Below are 23,013 nucleotides of genomic sequence, written 5' to 3'. Positions count from 1 at the left end.
AGTGGCTGGTGCGACTTATACTCCGGTGCGACTTATAGTCCGGAAAATACGGTGTGTGTATTTATGCTTTGTGATGACAATCGTCTTTGTCAAAACCTTGTGGAGTATAATTGTATTTTGAATGTCATTTACACTATTTGCAATGCTATAGATGTGTCTTATGTAGTTCTTGCTGGTGATTTTAACGCTGATTTTATTGTACCAGAGCCTTGCATAACTATATTGTGAACTGCATGTTTTTTCCAAAAATGTAACTAGAAACTTTACACATACCTATCAAAGTAAAGGTTTTGGCCATTGCTCTTTAATAGATCATTTTATTGTAATAATTATGCTCAATTATTGGAGTATGATGTTATTCATATAGTTCTCAAAATTTTTCTGATCATTTGGCACTTTCACAGTAATACCAGCACTCATTGTAACTGATGCTATGTGGGATAGTGCAACTGATAAGCACTTAGAAGGTTATAGTAGTGAGTTAAATCATTTGTTAGATGCTTTGTATATACCTAATGGTGCTGTTTTATGTGACAGTAAGTTTTGTAATTTACATAGTGAGGATCTCAGTAAAATGTTTTGCAACATTGTTGATATTCTGTTAAAAGCTAGCAGTAAATGTATATCATCTTGCAAATGTAAAGCATGTGAAGGGAGTACCAGGTTGGAACGATATGCCAAAAAGTGTTTTGAAAACTCACTATTCTGAATAATATGTGGATTGATAATGGACATCCGAGGCAAGGTGTGATAGCTGATCTCAGGAGAAAAAACAGAGCATGGTATCATATCAATCAATCAATCAGTTTTTTTATATAGCGCCAAATCACAACAAACAGTTGCCCCAAGGCGCTTTATATTGTAAGGCAAGGCCATACAATAATTATGTAAACCCCAACGGTCAAAACGACCCCCCTGTGAGCAAGCACTTGGCTACAGTGGGAAGGAAAAACTCTCTTTTAACAGGAAGAAACCTCCAGCAGAACCAGGCTCAGGGAGGGGCAGTCTTCTGCTGGGACTGGTTGGGGCTGAGGGAGAGACCAGGAAAAAGACATGCTGTGGAGGGAGCAGAGATCGATCACTAATGATTAAATGCAGAGTGGTGCATACAGAGCAAAAAGAGAAAGAAACAGTGCATCATGGGAACCCCCCAGCAGTCTACGTCTATAGCAGCATAACTAAGGGATGGTTCAGGGTCACCTGATCCAGCCCTAACTATAAGCTTTAGCAAAAAGGAAAGTTTTAAGCCTAATCTTAAAAGTAGAGAGGGTGTCTGTCTCCCTGATCTGAATTGGGAGCTGGTTCCACAGGAGAGGAGCCTGAAAGCTGAAGGCTCTGCCTCCCATTCTACTCTTACAAACCCTAGGAACTACAAGTAAGCCTGCAGTCTGAGAGCGAAGCGCTCTATTGGGGCTGATATGGTACTACGAGGTCCCTAAGATAAGATGGGACCTGATTATTCAAAACCTTATAAGTAAGAAGAAGAATTTTAAATTCTATTCTAGAATTAACAGGAAGCCAATGAAGAGAGGCCAATATGGGTGAGATATGCTCTCTCCTTCTAGTCCCCGTCAGTACTCTAGCTGCAGCATTTTGAATTAACTGAAGGCTTTTTAGGAACTTTTAGGACAACTGATGATAATGAATTACAATAGTCCAGCCTAGAGGAAATAAATGCATGAATTAGTTTTTCAGCATCACTCTGAGACAAGACCTTTCTGATTTTAGAGATATTGCGTAAATGCAAAAAAGCAGTCCTACATATTTGTTTAATATGCGCTTGAATGACATATCCTGATCAAAAATGACTCCAAGATTTCTCACAGTATTACTAGAGGTCAGGGTAATGCCATCCAGAGTAAGGATCTGGTTAGACACCATGTTTCTAAGATTTGTGGGGCCAAGTACAATAACTTCAGTTTTATCTGAGTTTAAAAGCAGGAAATTAGAGGTCATCCATGTCTTTATGTCTGTAAGACAATCCTGCAGTTTAGTTAATTGGTGTGTGTCCTCTGGCTTCATGGATAGATAAAGCTGGGTATCATCTGCGTAACAATGGAAAATTTAAGCAATACCGTCTAATAATACTGCCTAAGGGAAGCATGTATAAAGTGAATAAAATTGGTCCTAGCACAGAACCTTGTGGAACTCCATAATTAACTTTAGTCTGTGAAGAAGATTCCCCATTTACATGAACAAATTGTAATCTATTAGACAAATATGATTCAAACCACCGCAGCGCAGTGCCTTTAATACCTATGGCATGCTCTAATCTCTGTAATAAAATTTTATGGTCAACAGTATCAAAAGCAGCACTGAGGTCTAACAGAACAAGCACAGAGATGAGTCCACTGTCCGAGGCCATAAGAAGATCATTTGTAACCTTCACTAATGCTGTTTCTGTACTATGATGAATTCTAAAACCTGAGTGAAACTCTTCAAATAGACCATTCCTCTGCAGATGATCAGTTAGCTGTTTTACAACTACCCTTTCAAGAATTTTTGAGAGAAAGGAAGGTTGGAGATTGGCCTATAATTAGCTAAGATAGCTGGGTCAAGTGATGGCTTTTTAAGTAATGGTTTAATTACTGCCACCTTAAAAGCCTGTGGTACATAGCCAACTAACAAAGATAGATTGATCATATTTAAGATCGAAGCATTAATAATGGTAGGGCTTCCTTGAGCAGCCTGGTAGGAATGGGGTCTAATAAACATGTGATGGTTTTGGATGAAGTAACTAATGAAAATAACTCAGACAGAACAATCGGAGAGAAAGAGTCTAACCAAATACCGGCATCACTGAAACCAGCCAAAGATAACGATACGTCTTTGGGATGGTTATGAGTAATTTTTTCTCTAATAGTTAAAATTTTGTTAGCAAAGAAAGTCATGAAGTCATTACTAGTTAAAGTTAATGGAATACTCAGCTCAATAGAGCTCTGACTCTTTGTCAGCCTGGCTACAGTGCTGAAAAGAAACCTGGGGTTGTTCTTATTTTCTTCAATTAGTGATGAGTAGAAAGATGTCCTAGCTTTATGGAGGTTTTTTTTATAGAGCAACAGACTCTTTTTCCAGGCTAAGTGAAGATCTTCTAAATTAGTGAGACGCCATTTCCTCTCCAACTTACGGGTTATCTGCTTTAAGCTACGAGTTTGTGAGTTATACCACGGAGTCAGACACTTCTGATTTAAAGCTCTCTTTTTCAGAGGAGCTACAGCATCCAAAGTTGTCTTCAATGAGGATGTAAAACTATTGACGAGATACTCTATCTCCCTTACAGAGTTTAGGTAGCTACTCTGCACTGTGTTGGTATATGGCATTAGAGAACATAAAGAAGGAATCATATCCTTAAACCTAGTTACAGCGCTTTCTGAAAGACTTCTAGTGTAATGAAACTTATTCCCCACTGCTGGGTAGTCCATCAGAGTAAATGTAAATGTTATTAAGAAATGATCAGACAGAAGGGAGTTTTCAGGGAATACTGTTAAGTCTTCTATTTCCATACCATAAGTCAGAACAAGATCTAAGATATGATTAAAGTGGTGGGTGGACTCATTTACTTTTGAGCAAAGCCAATAGAGTCTAATAATAGATTAAATGCAGTGTTGAGGCTGTCATTCTCAGCATCTGTGTGGATGTTAAAATCGCCCACTATAATTATCTTATCTGAGCTAAGCACTAAGTCAGACAAAAGGTCTGAAAATTCACAGAGAAACTCACAGTAACGACCAGGTGGACGATAGATAATAACAAATAAAACTGGTTTTTGGGACTTACAATTTGGATGTACAAGACTAAGAGACAAGCTTTCAAATGAATTAAAGCTCTGTCTGGGTTTTTGATTAATTAATAAGCTGGGATGGAGATTGCTGCTAATCCTCCGCCCCGGCCGTGCTACGAGCATTCTGACAGTTAGTGTGATCGGGGGTGTTGACTCATTTAAACTAACATATTCATCCTGCTGTAACCAGGTTTCTGTTAGGCAGAATAAATCAATATGTTGATCAATTATTATATCATTACCAACAGGGACTTAGAAGAGAGAGACCTAATGTTTAATAGACCACATTTAACTGTTTTAGTCTGTGGTGCAGTTGAAGGTGCTATATTATTTTTCTTTTTGAATTTTTTATGCTTAAATAGATTTTTGCTGGTTATTGGTAGTCTGGGAGCAGGCACCGTCTCTACGGGGATGGGGTAATGAGGGGATGGCAGGGGGAGAGAAGCTGCAGAGAGGTGTGTAAGACTACAACTCTGCTTCCTGGTCCCAACCCTGGATAGTCACGGTTTGGAGGATTTAAGAAAATTGGCCAGATTTCTAGAAATGAGAGCTGCTCCATCCAAAGTGGGATGGATGCCGTCTCTCCTAACAAGACCAGGTTTTCCCCAGAAGCTTTGCCAATTATCTATGAAGCCCACCTCATTTTTTGGACACCACTCAGACAGCCAACAATTCAAGGAGAACATGCGGCTAAACATGTCACTCCCGGTCCGATTGGGGAGGGGCCCAGAGAAAACTACAGAGTCCGACATTGTTTTTGCAAAGTTACACACCGATTTAATGTTAATTTTAGTGACCTCCGATTGGCGTAACCGGGTGTCATTACTGCTGACGTGAATTACAATCTTACCAAATTTACGCTTAGCCTTAGCCAGCAGTTTCAAATTTCCTTCAATGTCGCCTGCTCTGGCCCCCGGAAGACAATTGACTATGGTTGCTGGTGTCGCTAACTTCACATTTCTCAAAACAGAGTCGCCAATAACCAGAGTTTGATCCTCGGCGGGTGTGTCGTCGAGTGGGGAAAAACGGTTAGAGATGTGAACGGGTTGGCGGTGTACACGGGGCTTCTGTTTAGGGCTACGCTTCCTCCTCACAGTCACCCAGTCGGCCTGCTTTCCCGGCTGCTCGGGATCTGCCAGGGGGTAACTAACGGCGCTAAGCTACCTTGGTCCGCACCGACTACAGGGGCCTGGCTAGCTGTAGAATTTTCCACGGTGCGGAGCCGAGTCTCCAATTCGCCCAGCCTGGCCTCCAAAGCTACGATTAAGCTACACTTATTACAAGAACCATTACTGCTAAAGGAGGCCAAGGAATAACTAAACATTTCACACCCAGAGCAGAAAAGTGCGGGAGAGACAGGAGAAGCCGCCATGCTAAATCGGCTAAGAGCTAGTAGCTACGCTAAGCTAGCGGATTCCTAAAAACACGCAAAGTGAATAATGTGTAAATAATTTAGAGGTGATTCAGCAGAAGGAGTGCTTTAAGTTAAGGCACGTAAAGATTACACTGGGAAACAAATCGTAATCTACATAACTAGATCAATCTAACTGCGCAGATTAAACAGCTAACAGATACAGAAAAACACCGCTGTGCTCCGGAACAGGAAGTGATACAATACCGCAGTGAGAGCCAACCACCAGTAGAGGCAAGCAAGATAGGGCTTATAAAATGGTTGTTAGGAAAGAGGCTGAGATGATAGCTGATACAGTGGCCAGTAAGCCTATGTATAGGCCTGCTAGGTCTTTTAGAAGTAGAAGTTCATATCCAAGTAAGGCTGATCATGCAGTTGGTGTGGAAAATATTGTAAATCGTTTTGCTAACAAATTCAGTGCATTGTATAATAGTGGTCCATATGACATATGAAAAATATAAAATGTCTAAGTTACACTCTAAAGTTAATATGTGCTAATAGTAATGTAGATGGTACATGTACACATGGTGTTCATAGTATCACAGTATCTGGCATTGTTGAGGGTGTTAAAAAAACATAAATGTAATAAGAGAGATGTGCCTCTGAACTTGCAACCCATCATATTCATGGTAGTTGCAAACTGTATGTTGTACTCTCTCTCCATTTTGTATATTTACTACTATATGTATATGTACTACTATACATTCCCCTTATTTTTCAATTTCTAATGGTGTCAAACAAGGTAAGGTCATGGTATTAATGGTTTGCTGTACAAGTTGCAAAGTCTGGGTGTTGGCTGTCATGTGGGTGGTGTTTAGTTATGCAGATCATATCAAATTACTGGCACCTAGTGTAAGTGCATTAGAATGTATGATTGTTTGTGAAGAGTATGCTAAAAAAAAATGACATTTTGTTTAATGGCAAGCTTATTATTTACATGTGTACTATGGCTAGACCATCGAATCCTGTTATTTTTGTAAATAATGGTAGAGTACCTTGAATTGATAGTTATTTACTTGGGTCATGAACTTCATGAAGATATTTTGAATTTACCTGCTGGCAAATGTGTGGCAGATTTTCATCAAAAGTGTAATGTTATTTGCTGATTGTAAAAATGTGAGCAGTATCATAAATAGGGATGGGTATTGATAAGATTTTATCGATATCGATGCCATTATCGATTCTGTTTATTGATCCGATTCCCTTATCGATACCTCGTGAATTTTGTACTAAAAGTAGACTTTACAGGTTTTCTATGTATTTCATTGAGTCTTAAAGTAAATATGAAATTGGTTACTGTATCCTTGATCTCTGGACATAAATAAACAAAACGGTGTTTCGCTTTGAAGTTATTAATTCCGACTGGATTCTATCATTCTAACTTGACTCGTCAGAGAGCCGCGTAGCGTTTGGAGCTGTGTGAACAGAACGGAGGACGATTCTTGTTTCTTTCTCACAACAAGACAGGAGTCCCAGTTAGTAACTTTAATCCACAGAAACGTGACTCACGATTGACATATTCAGGGATGAAAGTGGTGAAAAACAAAAAAAGCTGAAACCCAAAATTACCCCCAACACCACGTGCACGAAAATGTTTGAATTCTAGAAGTTCTGAAATGCAATCTGGGTCTATTCCAGACGATGAACTGGAGTGAGTGTTTAGGTGAGAAAAAAAAAAAAAAAACTTATTCAAATTCATTCCAGTCGTATTCTGCTCTTACTAGGATGCAGCAGTTTTCTATCTTGGCAGATAGTTCTGGAGGAAATCACTGAAGAAATTAACAAACTGAAAATATGGATTGTCCGAAACAAACTGTCATTAAACTTAAATAAGACAGGGATAAAATGAAGGCGTAAGAGTCACTAGGTGTTCACAGGAAACACTTATTTATTTCTGTATGTATGTATGTATGTATTTATTTATGTATGTTCATTGTTAGTTGCTTTCATATTTTCTGTTGTTTCTATTCAGCTTCTTTTTGTCTCTTTCTCTAAAATTGTATGTAATTATCATTAGATTATTAATATATAAACAAAAATAAATTTAAGAAAATTACAATTTGAAAACAAATGCACCCGAACGTGATGACAGCTGCAACTGCTTAATGCTAACTTTTAACATTGAAAATGCCGTAGACATGCTAATGCGTTAGCATCGCTCCCATTTTTAAGTTATAAAATACATCTATCAACTGTTTCAGAAGACCATAACAGGTCGGTTTAACATAGAAAAGGTAAGTAATACTCACAGACGTATGCTCTTTAGGGTTTTAGCGGGGGAAAATTAAGCAAAAGAAAGAAAGAATAAACGAAGCAATAGATCAAAGCATTGCTTCATTCTACGAACCACTGCTTCGATTGGTTCAAGGTTCAAAGCAAAGCCGCGCTGCAGAAAAGTTGATTACGGACCCGCTGCAGGGTCTGTAATCAATGTAGAGAAATTACCATTTTCCTGACAAACACCCCCCAAAACAACGGCCACTCTGATGGACCGATAACAGAATCGTTAAGCACAAAGTTTATTGATGTTGGTGGATCGAATAATTTCTTAACGATACCCGAAAGGAACCGGTTCTTGATACCCAACCTTAATCATAAAGGAAGGAGTTATTTCATAGGTATTGTATTTCATTTTATGGTTGCCAGATTCTTCCTTTGTGCTCAAATGAAATTGAAACTGTTTATTGTGGTTGGAGAAAGGCGTAAAGTCTGGTGTGTGCCATATACCACACATTGTAATTTATTGCAAATTGTATAGGTATTAAGCTTCATTTTGCTAACTGTTTTATAACATTTATTGAGAAGGTGTGTAATAGTAATAACAATGTTGTAAGTACAATTATCAGTATGGGCCTTTTAGGCTCCCATTCTGTAATTGGTGCTAACAGGGGATGCCTTTTGTACAACCCCAATTCCAATGAAGTTGGGACATTGTGTAAAATGTAAATAAAAACAGAATACAATGATTTGCAAATCCTCAACCTATATTAAATTGAATACACCACAAAGACAAGATATTTAATGTTCAAACTGATAAACTTTATTGATTTTGTGCAAATATTTGCTCATTTTGAAATGGATGCCTGCAACACATTTCTAAAAAGCTGGGACAGTGGTATGTTTACCACTGTGTTACGTCACACTTCCTTCTAACAACACTCAATAAGCGTTTGGGAACTGAGAGGACACTAATTGTTGAAGCTTTGTAGGTGGAATTCTTTGCAATTCTTGCTTGATGTATGACTTCAGTTGTTCAACAGTCCACGGTCTCCATGGTTGTATTTTGCGCTTCATAATGCGCCACACATTTTTAATGGGCGACAGGTCTGGGGTGCAGGCAGGCCAGTCTAGTACCAGGGCTGTGAAAACTTTGCGGATCCGTGAAATTCCATGGATTTCATCGGGGGGGGGGGGGGGGGGGGGGGGGGGGGTTTAGTGTTTTACTCTGTAATCATGATCGTCACTGGGTTTTTAAAATGTTGTTCGCAAAGTTTTCTTTTTTTACGACATTGTGCAAGTTTTATCAGTCCGGATACTGATCTGTGTGTTACAGATACAAATTAGTATCCTTGGATCCGCAGAGTTTCGAGGAGAAAAATCCCTCTCTCAGAGCCTGGCTGTTGCAACATTTGTCGTAAAGCTGGATTGGTTGGTTGCTGCAGCGACGCTGTGTGGCTCCTGCGTGAAGCTTAAGCTAAATGTAGCATGTGAACAAAACTTTTAGAGCTCTCAGATTTTTAAAAGAATTGTGCAGCATGTCTGTGTCACAGGCTGACGTCGGTCAGAGAGAAGATGAGAGACTGTTTGAAAAAGTCTAAGGACAAGAAGCCGTGGAATTGTTGCTAGCTTCATCAACACACCTAAAAGGTAAAAGAAACACAAAAAGTGAACTGTGCCATCGGGAAACACGCTAAGAATTTTTCTCTCTTTGGAAAATAAATGTTGTGCTGTTCAAACTGGATTTTAGAAAAGATTATGTGACTTTTCATTAATCTAGACTTTCTTTCATTGGAAAAAAGACTGTGGCTTCGAATGGATTTACATGAATTTACACAAGAATGTAAATGAGTTTTTATTAATGTAGACTTTTTCATGGGAAAAAGACACTGTGGCTTTGAGTGGATTTACAGGAATTTACACAAGAATATGTGGATTTTTTGCTGTTAGGTATGTTATTGATATTTGACCATGATTTTCAAAATATTCTCCAAGATTTAGCTGTTTTTGAAATGCTTTACAGTCTTTTCAGTCTTTGTGAATTTCATGTAGTTTAATTGTTCTGAGTTAATGCATAATTTGGTTTACAATTAAAAGGAAAATCATTCCAGGTCCTACTTCCACGTCATATTCTGTTATTTCAACAGGATCATTGACGGTTCAAATGAAAGGTTGAATACAGGGTCATTTAAGTATGCACTAATTTTGAGATTTTTTTGTTCCAGGAGATGCTGAAAATGTATCATTAGATAAAAAAATTTATTTGGTTTCTGGGATCCCACAGGGCCTGAGACCCTGGCTCATGGGGGCCTATGCCCCCCAGACCCCCTGCAAATTTTCCCAGGATTTCACAATTTTCATTTCACAGCCCTGTAGTACCCGCACTCTTTTACAACGAAGCCACGCTGTTGTAACACGTGCAGAATGTGGCATGGCATTGTCTTGCTGAAATAAGCAGGGATGTCCCTGAAAAAGATGCTGCTTGGATGGAAGCATACGAGTATGTTGCTCCAAAATCTGGATGTACCTTTCAGCATTTATAGTGCCATCACAGATGTGTAAGTTGTTCATGTCATGGGCACTAACACACCCCCATACCATCACAGATGCTGGCTTTTGAATTTTGTGCTGGTAACAATCTGGATGGTCTTTTTCCTCTTTTGTTCGGAGGACGCGACGTCCAAGATTTCCCCCAAAAAATTGAAATGTGGACTCATCAGACCATAGCACACTTTTCCACTTTGCATCTGTCCATTTCAAATGAGCTCAGGCCCAGAGAAGGTGGCGGGGTTTCTGGATGTTGTTGATGTATGGCTTTTGCTTTACATGCTAGAGTTTTAACTTGCACTTGTTGATGCAGCGATGAACTGTGTTAACTGACAATGATTTTCTGAAGTGTTCCTGAGCCCACGCAGTAAGATCCTTTACACAATGATATCAGTTTAAATGCAGTGCCACCTGAGGGATCGAAGGTCACGGGCATTTAGTGTTGGTTTTCGGCCTTGCCGCCTATGTATAGAAAGTTCTCCAGATTCTCTGAGTCTTCTGATTATATTATGTAGGGCTGCCACGACTAGTCATCTAGTCACGACTATGTTGACTTTTGAAACCGTCAACAACTAATTTAGTAGTTGACGAGTCATTTGCTTTGAACCTTGAACCAATAACTACAAAGCGAATTGCAGTTTAAATCAAATGGCACCTCTTTCCAAACGTAATACAAACAATAAACTGCACTCGATCAAAATGTTTTGTTTTTTTTCTCCCAAAATGAAACGTCCTGGTTGACACGCAGCAGCCCAAGACTGTGTCACTGTAGACCTGCAGACTCCAGCAGCCAGCTGAGCTCAGCTCAGACGTATGGAGTGGCATCCATGCCGTTAATATCTGAAAGGAACTGCTTTTGACAAAAACTACAGATTTTTTTTTTTCTCTTCAGTCTATGTCCAGAGGTCAAGGATCCACCATGTAGAGTTTATTTATGTCCAGAGATCAAGGATCCAGTGACCAATTTCATATTTATTTACTTTAAGACTCAATAAAATGTTGTTGACATAGAAAACCTGTAAAGTCTACTTGTAGCACACAGAAAATTCACAGGAGGTATCGATAAGGAATCGGATTGATAAGTGGAATTGATAATGGTATCAACATCGATAAAATGCGATAAGCTGCAATTTACGTATGATCCGACTAGTCGACTAATCACAGAAATAATCGTTGGTTAGTCGACTATCAAAATAGTAATTTGTGGCAGCTGTAATATTATGGACCGTAGATGATGGAGTCCCTAAATTCCTTGCAGTTGAACATTGAGAAACATTGTTCTTAAACTGATGAACTATTTTTTTTTTTTTTCATGCAGTTGTTCACAAAGTGGTGATCCTTGTCCCATCTTTGCTTGTGAACAGCTGAGCCTTTTGGGGATGCTCCTTTTATACCCAGTCATGACATTCACCTGTTTCCAATTAACCTGTTCACCTGTGGAATGTTCCAAACAGGTGTTCTTTGAGCATTCTTCAACTTTCCCAGTCTTTTGTTACCACTGTCCCAGCTTTTTTGAAATGTGTTGCAGGCATTCATTTTAAAATGAGCGAATATTTACACAAAAACAAAAAAGTCGATCAGTTTGAACATTAAATATCTTGTCTTTGTGGTGTATTCAATTGAATATAGGTTGAAGAGGATTTGTAAATCATTGTATTTTGTTTTTATTTGCATTTCACACAATGTCCCAACTTCATTGGAATTGAGGTTGTATAAATTTCAGTGTGATATTAGTAATGTTTGTGCCTCTTGGCAGCATAGTTTTGATGGAGAGGTATTCAAACTTTCACAGCAAATTATAGAAATATGTGCAATGAGAGATAATTGTGAGGTAAATTTGCTCAGCAAGCAAGAATGTATGGCCACAATTACACACCTGTGTACAGGTTGAAAGTCTGGTGCTTTTATTAACGTGATTTATTTCTTTTGGGTGTTTTATTCTATTTTGTTGTACAACTTGTTTTTAAATGTTTGTGAATAAAGGAAATGCGTACTAATCTGCAAACAGACAATGATTTGATCCTCCTTTTTGCTTTTAACCCAAAGTAGCTGTTGGTATTGTGATGCAGGTGAGGGAGATTATTTGTCAATATGATTCTCTTTCCTAAATATTTTCACACAGACACACACACACACACACACACACGATGCACTATTATGATATGAACACCTCTGCCTCAGTGCATTGCTGTGGTATTGTCAAAGTCACGTGTCCTTTTAGGACACAGCTCATGCTATACAGTATTAAACAAAATCTACAGAACAGCAGTGGAGTCAGTGAAACAAAATGCTATAAGATTTGCATCATAAGATGACAACTTAATTATTCACCCCTCTGTTTAGCAGTACCTTTAAACACATGAAGTTAAATCTGACTCCAGAGTTTACATTTTGAATTGATATTATCGTGCTACATACTGTAGTGTTTTCTGTGCCATAAAGTAGACACATTTTCATATAGCCACACACAATTCATCACCAAGAGGTTGAGGTTTCCCTGTGACAAGACTGGGGATTCATTCTAATGCTTCCTTACTCCTTTCAAAGAGAATAGTTGCATCTGTATTTGCACATTTTCATCTACATCAGGTTTAGACTTAAAACCTGCTTCTGTGTTCTTTCTCTTTCATTGTAACATACCATGTTAATTTAAATCAAGGTGCAGTTTTCTATCATGTGATGATATCAGTACACTTGGCAAATAAATACAGCAACACTCAAGAACAGTGTTTCTAAGCATCTCAGGGTATCTATACTTTGTGCCCTAGCAGGCCTGTTTTGTTTCATGATTGCTGATCTGTCTTCAGGTGAAAAAGGGACAGGCAAAGTCACAGGGAAAAAGCTTTGCTACAAAGGCTCCACGTTTCACAGAGTCGTAAAAAACTTCATGATCCAGGGAGGTGACTTCACTGAAGGTAATTATGTCTTAGGTGTTAATGATGTTGTTAAGTATATGTATTTTTCATGACAGGATTGTTTTTAGAAAGAATGGAACACTTATTAGGTTTCATGGTGTTATGTGTGAGATGTATCAGTGATAACTAGAAGAATTTTTATCTTCTGATGCAGATGGTCAAAGCACTTTACAATGCTGCCCCATTCATACTAGTGCGTGCTCAACCAATTAATCAGGCTGGTTAATGCTGTTTTTCCATAATTGGCATTGGCTGATTACAACCCCAATTCCAATGAAGTTGGGACGTTGTGTAAAATGTAAATAAAAACAGAATACAATGATTTGCCAAATCCTTTTCAACCTATATTCAGTTGAATACACCACAAAGACAAGATATTTAATGTTCAAACTGATAAACTTTATTGTTTTTGTGCAAATATTTGCTCATTTTGAAATGGATGCCTTCAACACGTTTCAAAAAAGGTGGGACAGTGGTATGTTTACCACTGTGTTACATCACCTTTCCTTCTAACAACACTCAATAAGTGTTTGGGAACTGAGGACACTAATTGTTGAAGCTTTGTAGGTGGAATTCTTTCCCATTCTTGTTTGATGTATGACTTCAATTGTTCAATAGTCCGGGGTCTGCGGTGCTGTATTTTGCGCTTCTTAATGCGCCACACATTTTCAGTGCGTGACAGGTCTGATCTGCAGGCAGGCCAGTCTAGTACCCACACTCTTTTACTACAAAGCCACACTGTTGTTACACGTGCAGAATATGGCTTGGCATTGTCTTGCTGAAATAAGCAGGGACGTCCCTGAAAAAGACGTTGCTTGGATGGCAGCACGTGTTGCTCCAAAACCTGGATGCACCTTTCAGCATTGATGGTGCCATCACAGATGTGTAAGTGTAAGAAGAATCGAGAAATCTTGGAGTCATTTTTGATCAGGATATGTCATTCAAAGCGCATATTAAACAAATATGTAGGACTGCTTTTTTGCATTTACGCAATATCTCTAAAATTAGAAAGGTCTTGTCTGAGTGATGCTGAAAAACTAATTCATGCATTTATTTCCTCTAGGCTGGACTATTGTAATTCATTATTATCAGGTTGTCCTAAAAGTTCCCTGAAAAGCCTTCAGTTAATTCAAAATGCTGCAGCTAGAGTACTAACGGGGACTAGAAGGAGAGAGCATATCTCACCCATATTGGCCTCTCTTCATTGGCTTCCTGTTAATTCTAGAATAGAATTTAAAATTATTCTTCTTACTTATAAGGTTTTGAATAATCAGGTCCCATCTTATCTTAGGGACCTCATAGTACCATATCACCCCAATAGAACGCTTCGCTCTCAGACTGCAGGCTTACTTGTAGTTCCTAGGGTTTGTAAGAGTAGAATGGGAGGCAGAGCCTTCAGCTTTCAGGCTCCTCTCCTGTGGAACCAGCTCCCAATTCAGATCAGGGAGACAGACACCCTCTCTACTTTTAAGATGCTTAAAACTTTCCTTTTTGCTAAAGCTTATAGTTAGGGCTGGATCAGGTGACCCTGAACCATCCCTTAGTTATGCTGCTATAGACTTAGATTGCTGGGGGGTTCCCATGATGCACTGAGTGTTTCTTTCTCTTTTTGCTCTGTATGCACCACTCTGCATTTAATCATTAGTGATTGATCTCTGCTCCCCTCCACAGCATGTCTTTTTCCTGGTTCTCTCCCTCAGCCCCAACCAGTCCCAGCAGAAGACTGCCCCTCCCTGAGCCTGGTTCTGCTGGAGGATTCTTCCTGTTAAAAGGGAGTTTTTCCTTCCCACTGTCGCCAAGTGCTTGCTCACAGGGGGTCGTTTTGAGCGTTGGGGTTTTTACGTAATTATTGTATGGCCTTGCCTTACAATATAAAGTGCCTTGGGGCAACTGTTTGTTGTGATTTGGCGCTATATAAATAAAATTGATAAGTTGCCCATGTTATGGCACTAACACACCCCCATACCATTACAGATACTGGCTTTTGAACTTTGCACTGGTAAGAATCTGGATGGTCTTTTTCCTCTTTTGTCCAGAGGACACAACGTCAATGATTTCCAAAAACAATTTGAAATGTGGACCCATCAGACCACAGCACACTTTTCCACTTTGCGTCTGTCCATTTCGAATGAGCTCGGGCCCAGAGAAGGTGGTAGCATTTCTGGATGTTGTTGATGTATGGCTTTTGCTTTGCATGGTAGAGGTTTAACCAGTGGTGGGCACAGATAACCAAAAAATTAACTTTGATAACAGATAATAAGATAACTGAAAAGTTATCTTTGATAAAGATAAACATAAACCACCCAAAAATGTATCGGAAGTTACAGATAATCGATAAATTCCGTTGTTTCTGGTACATTTGCAATTGCTAAGAATCTGAAATTAATTTTTAACACAATCGCTTCTGAAAGCATCAAAAGCGACAGAAAACCCAAAGAATGAGCCAGAAGGTTTGACTATGCTTCCTCCTTCACAGACTGTGGCGTCAAACCTGGAGCGGTCTCTGCATCCGTAATGGTGAGATTGTTCTCCTGACGTCGATCTTACACGTCTGCTCACAAGGTCGAGTCTCTGGCAATCACGCACTGTGCATTCAAGGTTTAAATGCAGCAATCTCTGATCAAGACAGAATACACCATAGCTGTGAGTCCTGATGACCTGCACGTGAAAACAAGCCTCAGGTGTTCAGGGTGAGATCCTAATGCTCAGCCACTCAGTCCTGAATGCATACCACCTGGTGGGAGAAACAGAAAAACAAAACCCAAGCCAGCCAAACACCCCAGCACACAACACTCTACTAATTATAATTTTTCTTTCAACATACTGCCCCTGCTGGAAGCGCTTGTTTATTACAGCGCTCCCAACGCAGAGGCACCCAGGCCAGCTCTCTATCAATTACAACGCTCCGGTCAGGCGGAGGTCTTGAAAAATAAAGTCATACTAACTTATGGTTTTGTGAAAATACTGATAGAATAACTCCATTAATGTCAATTCTGTCATTTGTACAAAGTTAAAATATAACATATCTTTTAATGTTGAATATGCACTGATTCTGAGGTTTTGTAACAAACACAGACCGCAAAGCATTCTGGGTAAAGGTGCCTCTGCTAAACACTGATTGGTTCAGTCATTCATTATGCAAACCAATACATTAATGTGACGTGTCGTGTGTTGGTTTAAAGATAAATGTACTTTTGTAAAATATTCCATTTTATTTGTAAAAACAGGCATTTTTACGGAGCCCTGGAAGTGTCATCGCAAAATGTTTTGCATGTGGAGAGAATGTGCGCATGTTTTATTAATGCCGTGCACACGTTTGATATGTGCATGTTTTAAAACTTTTATGATGTTGTAAAACGTGCACTCAATATTAGTAAGTAAATTTATTTATATAGTGCCTTTCACAGACATAAGTCACAAAGCACTTCACAGGTTAAAATGCAATAATACTTGTAAATAATGAAAACAGATAAAACAAAGGACAAGGTTAACAATTGGTCAGTTCTGAAAAGCCTTATCTTGACACATAAATGTTGGCTTTACACTGTGCATGTTTTGGCCATTTTTCAGATGATTTTTCATTCGTGCGAGTATTTTTTGGACCGAGTTTCAGGTTAATCGCGCGTCCTGCATCGTGTAGTGGAGTAACAAGCTTTAACATCTCACGACCACCTCCTGCTGCTGAAGAGCTTCATGCATCCAACCGCAGAGCTGTCTTGTAATGTTTTTTTGTTGTTGTTGTTGTTGTTGTTTTGTTTTTAAACTTAATTTGTAGAAAAAAAAAAGCCAAAATTGATTTGACCACCATCTGATATAACTGGGTTAAAATAAATAGAACACTGCCATCTACTGGTACCCAGACGCTTAGTACTTCTTGGGGCGAATACTGCCCTCAACACTACTGGCCACTAGATGGCAGTAGCGGCCTTGAAAACTTGCCAAACAAAATTCCATATAATCCGTGTCTGCTACATTTAACTTTTAAGATGTGTGGAATTTAACAAACACAAATACACTAACGTCTATAAACCCAGAGAATATATTCACGAGAGTTTTAGGCACTAGAATTTAATGCTGTTATCCGTGGAGCCTGAACAGAGTGTCTGAAATGCATTTGTCCTGTTGTGAACGTCTGAGATTACCCTATGCTGCCCATAATGCATTGCTGCCTGGCACAGCATGTGCTCATAAAACCTTAAAAATGAGCACATTACTTTAAAACGAAAACATATATCTGATATTTTCACTTCATAAAGCTTCAGACATGACAGTAATTTTAAATAACTTCTCCAAAATGAGTAGGTTAAAATTTGAACCCTAAGCTAAAAATGTATGCCTCTGGATGACTTGGTGATATTGCGATTATATCAGTATGGTGTTAAAGGAAATTTTTTTTTTTTGGATAAAGCGGAAGAAAATGGATGGATGGATGGATTATCGGAAGTGTGTCCACCACTGGTTTTAACTTGCACTTGTAGCGATGAACTGTGTTAACTAACAATGGTTTTCTGAAGTGTTCCTGAGCCCATGCGGTAAGATCCTTAACACAATGATGTCGGTTTTTAATGCAGTGCCACCTGAGGGATCGAAGGTTATGGGCATTCAGTGTTGGTTTTCGGCCTTGCCGCTTACGTGTAGAAAGTTTTCCAGATTCTCTGAATCTTCTGATTATATTATGCACTGTAGATGATGGAATCCCTAAATTCCTTGCAATAGAACATTGAGAAACATTGTTCTTAAACTGTTGGACTATTTTTTTCACGCAGTTGTTGAGAAAATGGTGATCTTTGCCCCATCTTTGCTTGTGAACGGCTGAGCCTTTTGGGGATGCTCCTTTTATACTCAATCATGACAGTGTTTCCAATTAGGTGTTCTTTGAGCATTTGTCAACTTTCCCAGTCTTTTGTTGGCCCATACCAACTTTTTTTAAATGTGTTGCAGGCATCCATTTAAAAATGAGCAAATATTTGCACAAAAACAACAAAGTCTATCAGTTTGAACATTAAAAATCTTTGTGGTGTATTCATTTGAATATAGGTTGAAGAGGATTTGCAAATCATTGTATTGTATTTTTAATTTACATTTTACACAACGTCCCAACTTCATTGGAATTGGGGTTGTAAAGGGCTCACAAGTCCAATAAAACAAAATTGTATGTAGACTTTTTGGAATGGAATGAACAGCATGTAAAGTCCGCCAGTTGTCACTGCCAGAGCACCGTGTGGAGCTGAACTTTGTCACAGGAATTTGGCTGCAAGTTTTTCCTGGCTGCAGCCTAAGAACATTTCACTAAGAGCAAAAGAAAAGTGACAAGATGGAATGTGGTGGTGAGAGAATGTGACGGAGTCCTATCAAAGAAAACGGTTAATCAAACAAACCCCCCCTCAGAGGTTAAGCTGTAAAACACAACAGTAAAAGTTTCCCCCCTTCATTTTGTGGCTGGCTGCACCAGTTGCGTGCATGTGCACTGGCAGAGCCCAACCGATGGTGATGCCAATATTGGGGAATAAAAAAATTGTGATAGTGATATAGAGGGAATGAAAATATTATAGAAATAATGAATGTTTATGAATGCAATGGTAAGAATATTTCATGAGGTGAAAGATGGAACATTTCATCTTTCACCACTTGAAATTTTCTTTCCATTGCTTAAATAAAAAAACATTAATTATTTGTTTTATATAACGCCTAACAAACCTGACAATGTAGTCCATACCTGATGCCGTGCATTGACTTCTTTGTGTACAGACTGCTTTCCTCAGTCCAGCGAAAGACCGCAACAGAAATTTGCAGAACTCTTAATCCAACAAGGCTTGTACTTCAGGTAGAGCTCTCCTAGCGAATACTGCAAATGCCTCTAGATGGTTTATGGCGTACTCGATTTGTTTTCTTGTGTTACAAGAATGAGCACTGTCAATAAACTGTCAAACCCTGCCATGTTTATTTTTAAGCTAAGTGCTGTTGCCGCTCGTGTAAGCGCGCACAGTGGTCGTGGCGTGCAATAGCACAAAATGTATAGCACCAAAATTGCACACTAAATAGAACCAAAATTACTCAGTAAATGGAACACAATGGCAAATGGTATGAATAATCCATATCACGTGACACACAAACTACCAATCAAATGACAAAGATCTGTTTAGGCATTATATAAGTCTAAATGTCCCACTAAAGCAACTTCCCTTACATTTTAACGCATTATACAAAATAATAAGTTTTTGCTGTTTTTCTTGTTTGTGCAATTTCATTGCCAAAACAAAATCCACCTAAACCCATCACAGACTTGCATTGCAGCTTTTTTTGAAAAGCTTCCACAATATCATAAAATACATATGACATTGCAGCAGCTTATTATTAAAAAAATGAACTGGGGGATAAAATAATGTGGGAGCTCCTCCTTGTATCCCTTCACCAATTCATGAGCAGGCGTCAAAGCTGGAGAACTACCTTACCAGAGAGAAACAGTAAGACTGAAAACTCTGAGCTTTCAAATTTCAGTATAGTTCGTTTTTGCTGCTCTTAATAGACTATACACTGTTTACCCTGTATTTAATTACATTTACTACAGTTTTTAGTGAGGAAATGCAAATAAAGTGAGATCTGAATTAGTAATGCACCGAGTTTAGAAAGCCTGCTTCATCTGTTTGATGAAACAGTTTCACTATTGGTAAGACAGAAATAGGGAATGAGGTCTTGCCCCAAGTGAAGGACTCCAAGTACCTTGGGGTCTTGTTCATGACAATGGTGCGTGAGAGAATCAATGCAGCAGGGACGGTATTGCATTCACTTTACCGTACTGTTGTGATGAAAAGGGAGTTGAGCAGAAAGGCGAAGTTCTTGACCTATCGGTCAGTTTTCATTCCTACTCACACCTATGGTCATGAGGGTTGGGTCATGACCGAAAGAAATAGATTGTGGGTACAAGCGGCTGAAATGTGTTTCCTCAGGAGGATGGCTGGTGTCTCCCTTAGACATAGGGTGAAAAGCTTAGTCATCCGTGAGAAGCTCAGAGTAGAGCTGCTGCTCCTTCATGTTGAGAAGAGCTAGCTGAGGTGGCTCAGGCATCTGGTAAGGATGCCTCTTATGCCGCGTTTACACCGGGCGCAATGCGAGCGACTGCAGCCACAGGTTGCCATGTAGTCCCTATGTAAGGACGCGTTTTGGCGCCAAACTGCACAGCGCGACGCGATGGAGGCGAGTGAAGCGATTTTGAGCGTTTTGCGCATTTGTGGCGCGATATTGCATCGCCTCACATCGCGCTGCCCTCCTCCCCAAGTTCAAAAATCTGAACTTTTTCGTCTCGTCGCGCCGCGATGACCAATCAGGGACTGAATATGTAGTGACGTGGAGATGTCTGGAGTTTGGCTGAAGATGTGAACATGTCCTGTATCTGGTAGCAGCCTGTGAGCAGGACTTATGTCTCTTTTGTCCTTTATTTCACAATCATGACAGAGTTTTTGGAGCGAGCAGCAGCACCACAGCAGCGTGGAGCGGAGTTTCTTTTTATTTTTATTTTACGTGTGCGCGCGCGAATCGTCCTGGAGATTATTTTACTTATTAACTACACAGCTGTATAATAAAGCAAATGGTGACTGGTTTCTAAACACAATTATGACAGAGCTTTTGGAGCGAGCAGCAGCCGTACTTGCAGCAGCGGGAGCGGAGCTTTTTCCTTTTCTTTTTTTTTTTACGTGTGCACGCGAGCGAATTGTCTGTAGAGAATATTTTATTAATTAACTACACAGATGTATAATAAAACAAATGGTGACTGGTTTCTAAACACAATTATGACAGAGTTTTTTGGGGGAAGAGCCAGCTGCAGCAAGCAGCGGAGTTTCTTTTTTTTTTTTTTCTTTTTTTTTTTTTTTTTTATTGTTTACATGTGCGCGCGCGAACGGGACAGTTGATCCTCAGACTGGGTCCCGCAGAGGTGGAAGGACCGCTGAAAGCGACCGTCACCCAGACACAGCTCCTGTAGCAAATAATGATACTCTGTATTGGGAGCTTTCCACAGCAACTCGCTCCGTGTGATCAAGGTCCGTCATGTTAGCTTGACTGACAACCGGAGCCGGCGAGTGGAATGGATGCTCCTCCTATTTGATGACGCACCGGGGCGAATTTTCACAGCGAAAGTCCACCCAAGCAGAGCGACACACCGGGCGAAGGAGACGCGTCCGTCGCCTGGCGACCCACGCGAATTTGTAGCGTCTGATCGCGCCCGGTGTGAATGCGGCATTAGGCATCTCCCTAGGGAGGTGTTCCAGGTGCGTCCAGCTGGGGGAAGACCCAGAGCTAGGTGGACAAATTATATCTCCACACTGGCCTGGGAACACCTTGGTATCCCCCAGACAGAGGTGGTAAATGTGGCCCGGGAAAGGAAAGTTTGGAGGTCCCCGACTGGAGCTGCAAGCTGATCCCGGATAAGCAATTGAAGATGTGACTGATAATAGAGCACACATGCATCATCATGGATGGATTGGGATTCATTAGCTGCCTTGCTGTCTGAATATTGGCACCAGCCGCTGAAAAACGTATATCGATTGGCTGTCTTATTTCCACACTTATGTCAGGACACCCAACTGTACACTGTGAGAATCCTGGGGATTAAGGCACTTTAGTGATTTTGCTGTCTGAGTGTGAATTGAATCCAGCATTCTATGGACACAATCCCATTTCTCTAATCTCCTCAGTGTTCACAGATAGCATACAGACGGCCCTTGTCTTTCAGTCGGTGAAGGTAACAAATAATTGAGGATTACTCCAAAAGTAATGCTTCCAAGATTTTATCCTACCATTCTGTGGCGCTCCTTTAGTTGTCGATGGGGTGAAATTATTTTTATATAGTATACCATCCTCAGCCTTGGATGCTGTGGCCTCGGCCTTTGCCTCAAGGTGGCGTGACTGGGTCTTGGCCTTGGCCTTGGAAACCTATGTCTTGGACTCAGCCTTGGCCTCCGGGGAGGTTGACTCGACTACAACACTGGACAAAAGTGCTCTCTGCATCTGAAGTCTATGCACGCTCTTTTTCTGTGTTGTGACTCAGAATGTTTATGTAATTCTTTAATTATGTAACTGTGATCATCTTTGCAGGAAATGGAAGGGGAGGAGAGTCTATATATGGTGGTTACTTTAAAGGTAATGTGAGATCAAATTCTCCAATACACAGTGCAGCGTGTTTGTAAATATATATGAATTACGTGAGCCACCGATGTAGTTACCTTTTGCATGAGCGTAAAGTTGCATGATCCTGTCGTGGTAGTCATGGGTTTCTTTTGAGTATACCAAGATACGATTCTGTTCGCCTTCACTTTAAGTTATGTATTCCTACTTTCTGTTTAGTCACAGTAATCGGCTTTATCAAATCAGCATGGAGAAGTAGGCATTCTCTTGATTCAAAGCTACAATCTTCCTGCCTAAAATTTTCAACATATTCTTTTATTTATAGAGTGGTCTTTTGCAAAATGAGAAGGTAAGAGATGTACACAGCTCAGTAACACCATTGAACTCACCACCTTCCTCTGTCAGCATAAATGGTCATAATGTTTCACAGTTACAGATGAAAACTGTGAAAGGATCTTGCAGGATTTTCCGTTCATGCAGCTAGTAGGGGTGCAACAGTACACCTCCCTTACAGTTCGCAATGAATCACAGTTTCAGGGTAATGGTACGTTCAAATCATGGGCCATTCCTTTCTGATTTCTTCACACAGGTACAGAAGAAAACATTGTAAAAAAAATATGTTCGACATTGAATTTTATTACCTCAAAATGAAGAATAACATAATTAAAATCATATAAAACATAATAAAATATACACAACATAGTATATGAACAAATTTCAAAAAGGCATTGAGAATCTACAGTTTGCACACCCTGAACATTCTGAATGCAGGTTTCACATGCAATTTGTGTAATCACATGAAAAACATCTGAACATGACAATATAATTCATGCAAGTCAGTGTTGCAGACCTCATAACCCACAATTTCATACGTATATTTCAGGTCTTCAGTTTCAGGGTTTATTGTTGCACCCCTAGAAGCTTCTTTCTAGGACCCCTTCCCCAAAGCTTCACGCTGCTCATACTAGTTTTTGTTTCCTACCGGTATTTATAGTTGTAGTAACTTGCATGACTGCAGTGAC

General features: G+C 39.7%; 1 protein-coding gene across 2 annotated transcripts in view; it reads left to right on the top strand.

Moving 5' to 3' along the window:
• The window catches only part of nktr (natural killer cell triggering receptor), a 79,427-nt gene that overhangs the window by 8,823 nt on the left and 47,591 nt on the right, over positions 1-23,013 (top strand). The window contains exons 1-3 of one of the 2 annotated variants that reach the window (XM_034169001.1): positions 12,817-12,871; positions 21,962-22,006; positions 22,317-22,340. Coding sequence is in view for 1 of the 2 variants with exons in the window: in XM_034168992.1 (XP_034024883.1) it covers positions 12,764-12,871; positions 21,962-22,006 (153 nt within the window). In the remaining variant the exon portion in view is untranslated. Of the gene's footprint in view, positions 1-12,763; positions 12,872-21,961; positions 22,007-22,316; positions 22,341-23,013 lie in introns of those variants that run through there. The other variant, XM_034168992.1, reaches the window with a different exon arrangement.

Source organism: Thalassophryne amazonica, chromosome 1 (genome assembly GCF_902500255.1).
Source record: "Thalassophryne amazonica chromosome 1, fThaAma1.1, whole genome shotgun sequence".
Lineage (NCBI taxonomy): Eukaryota > Metazoa > Chordata > Actinopteri > Batrachoidiformes > Batrachoididae > Thalassophryne > Thalassophryne amazonica.
The sequence above is the reverse complement of the archived record's forward strand: the minus strand, read 5'-3'. Positions and strand labels throughout refer to the sequence as shown.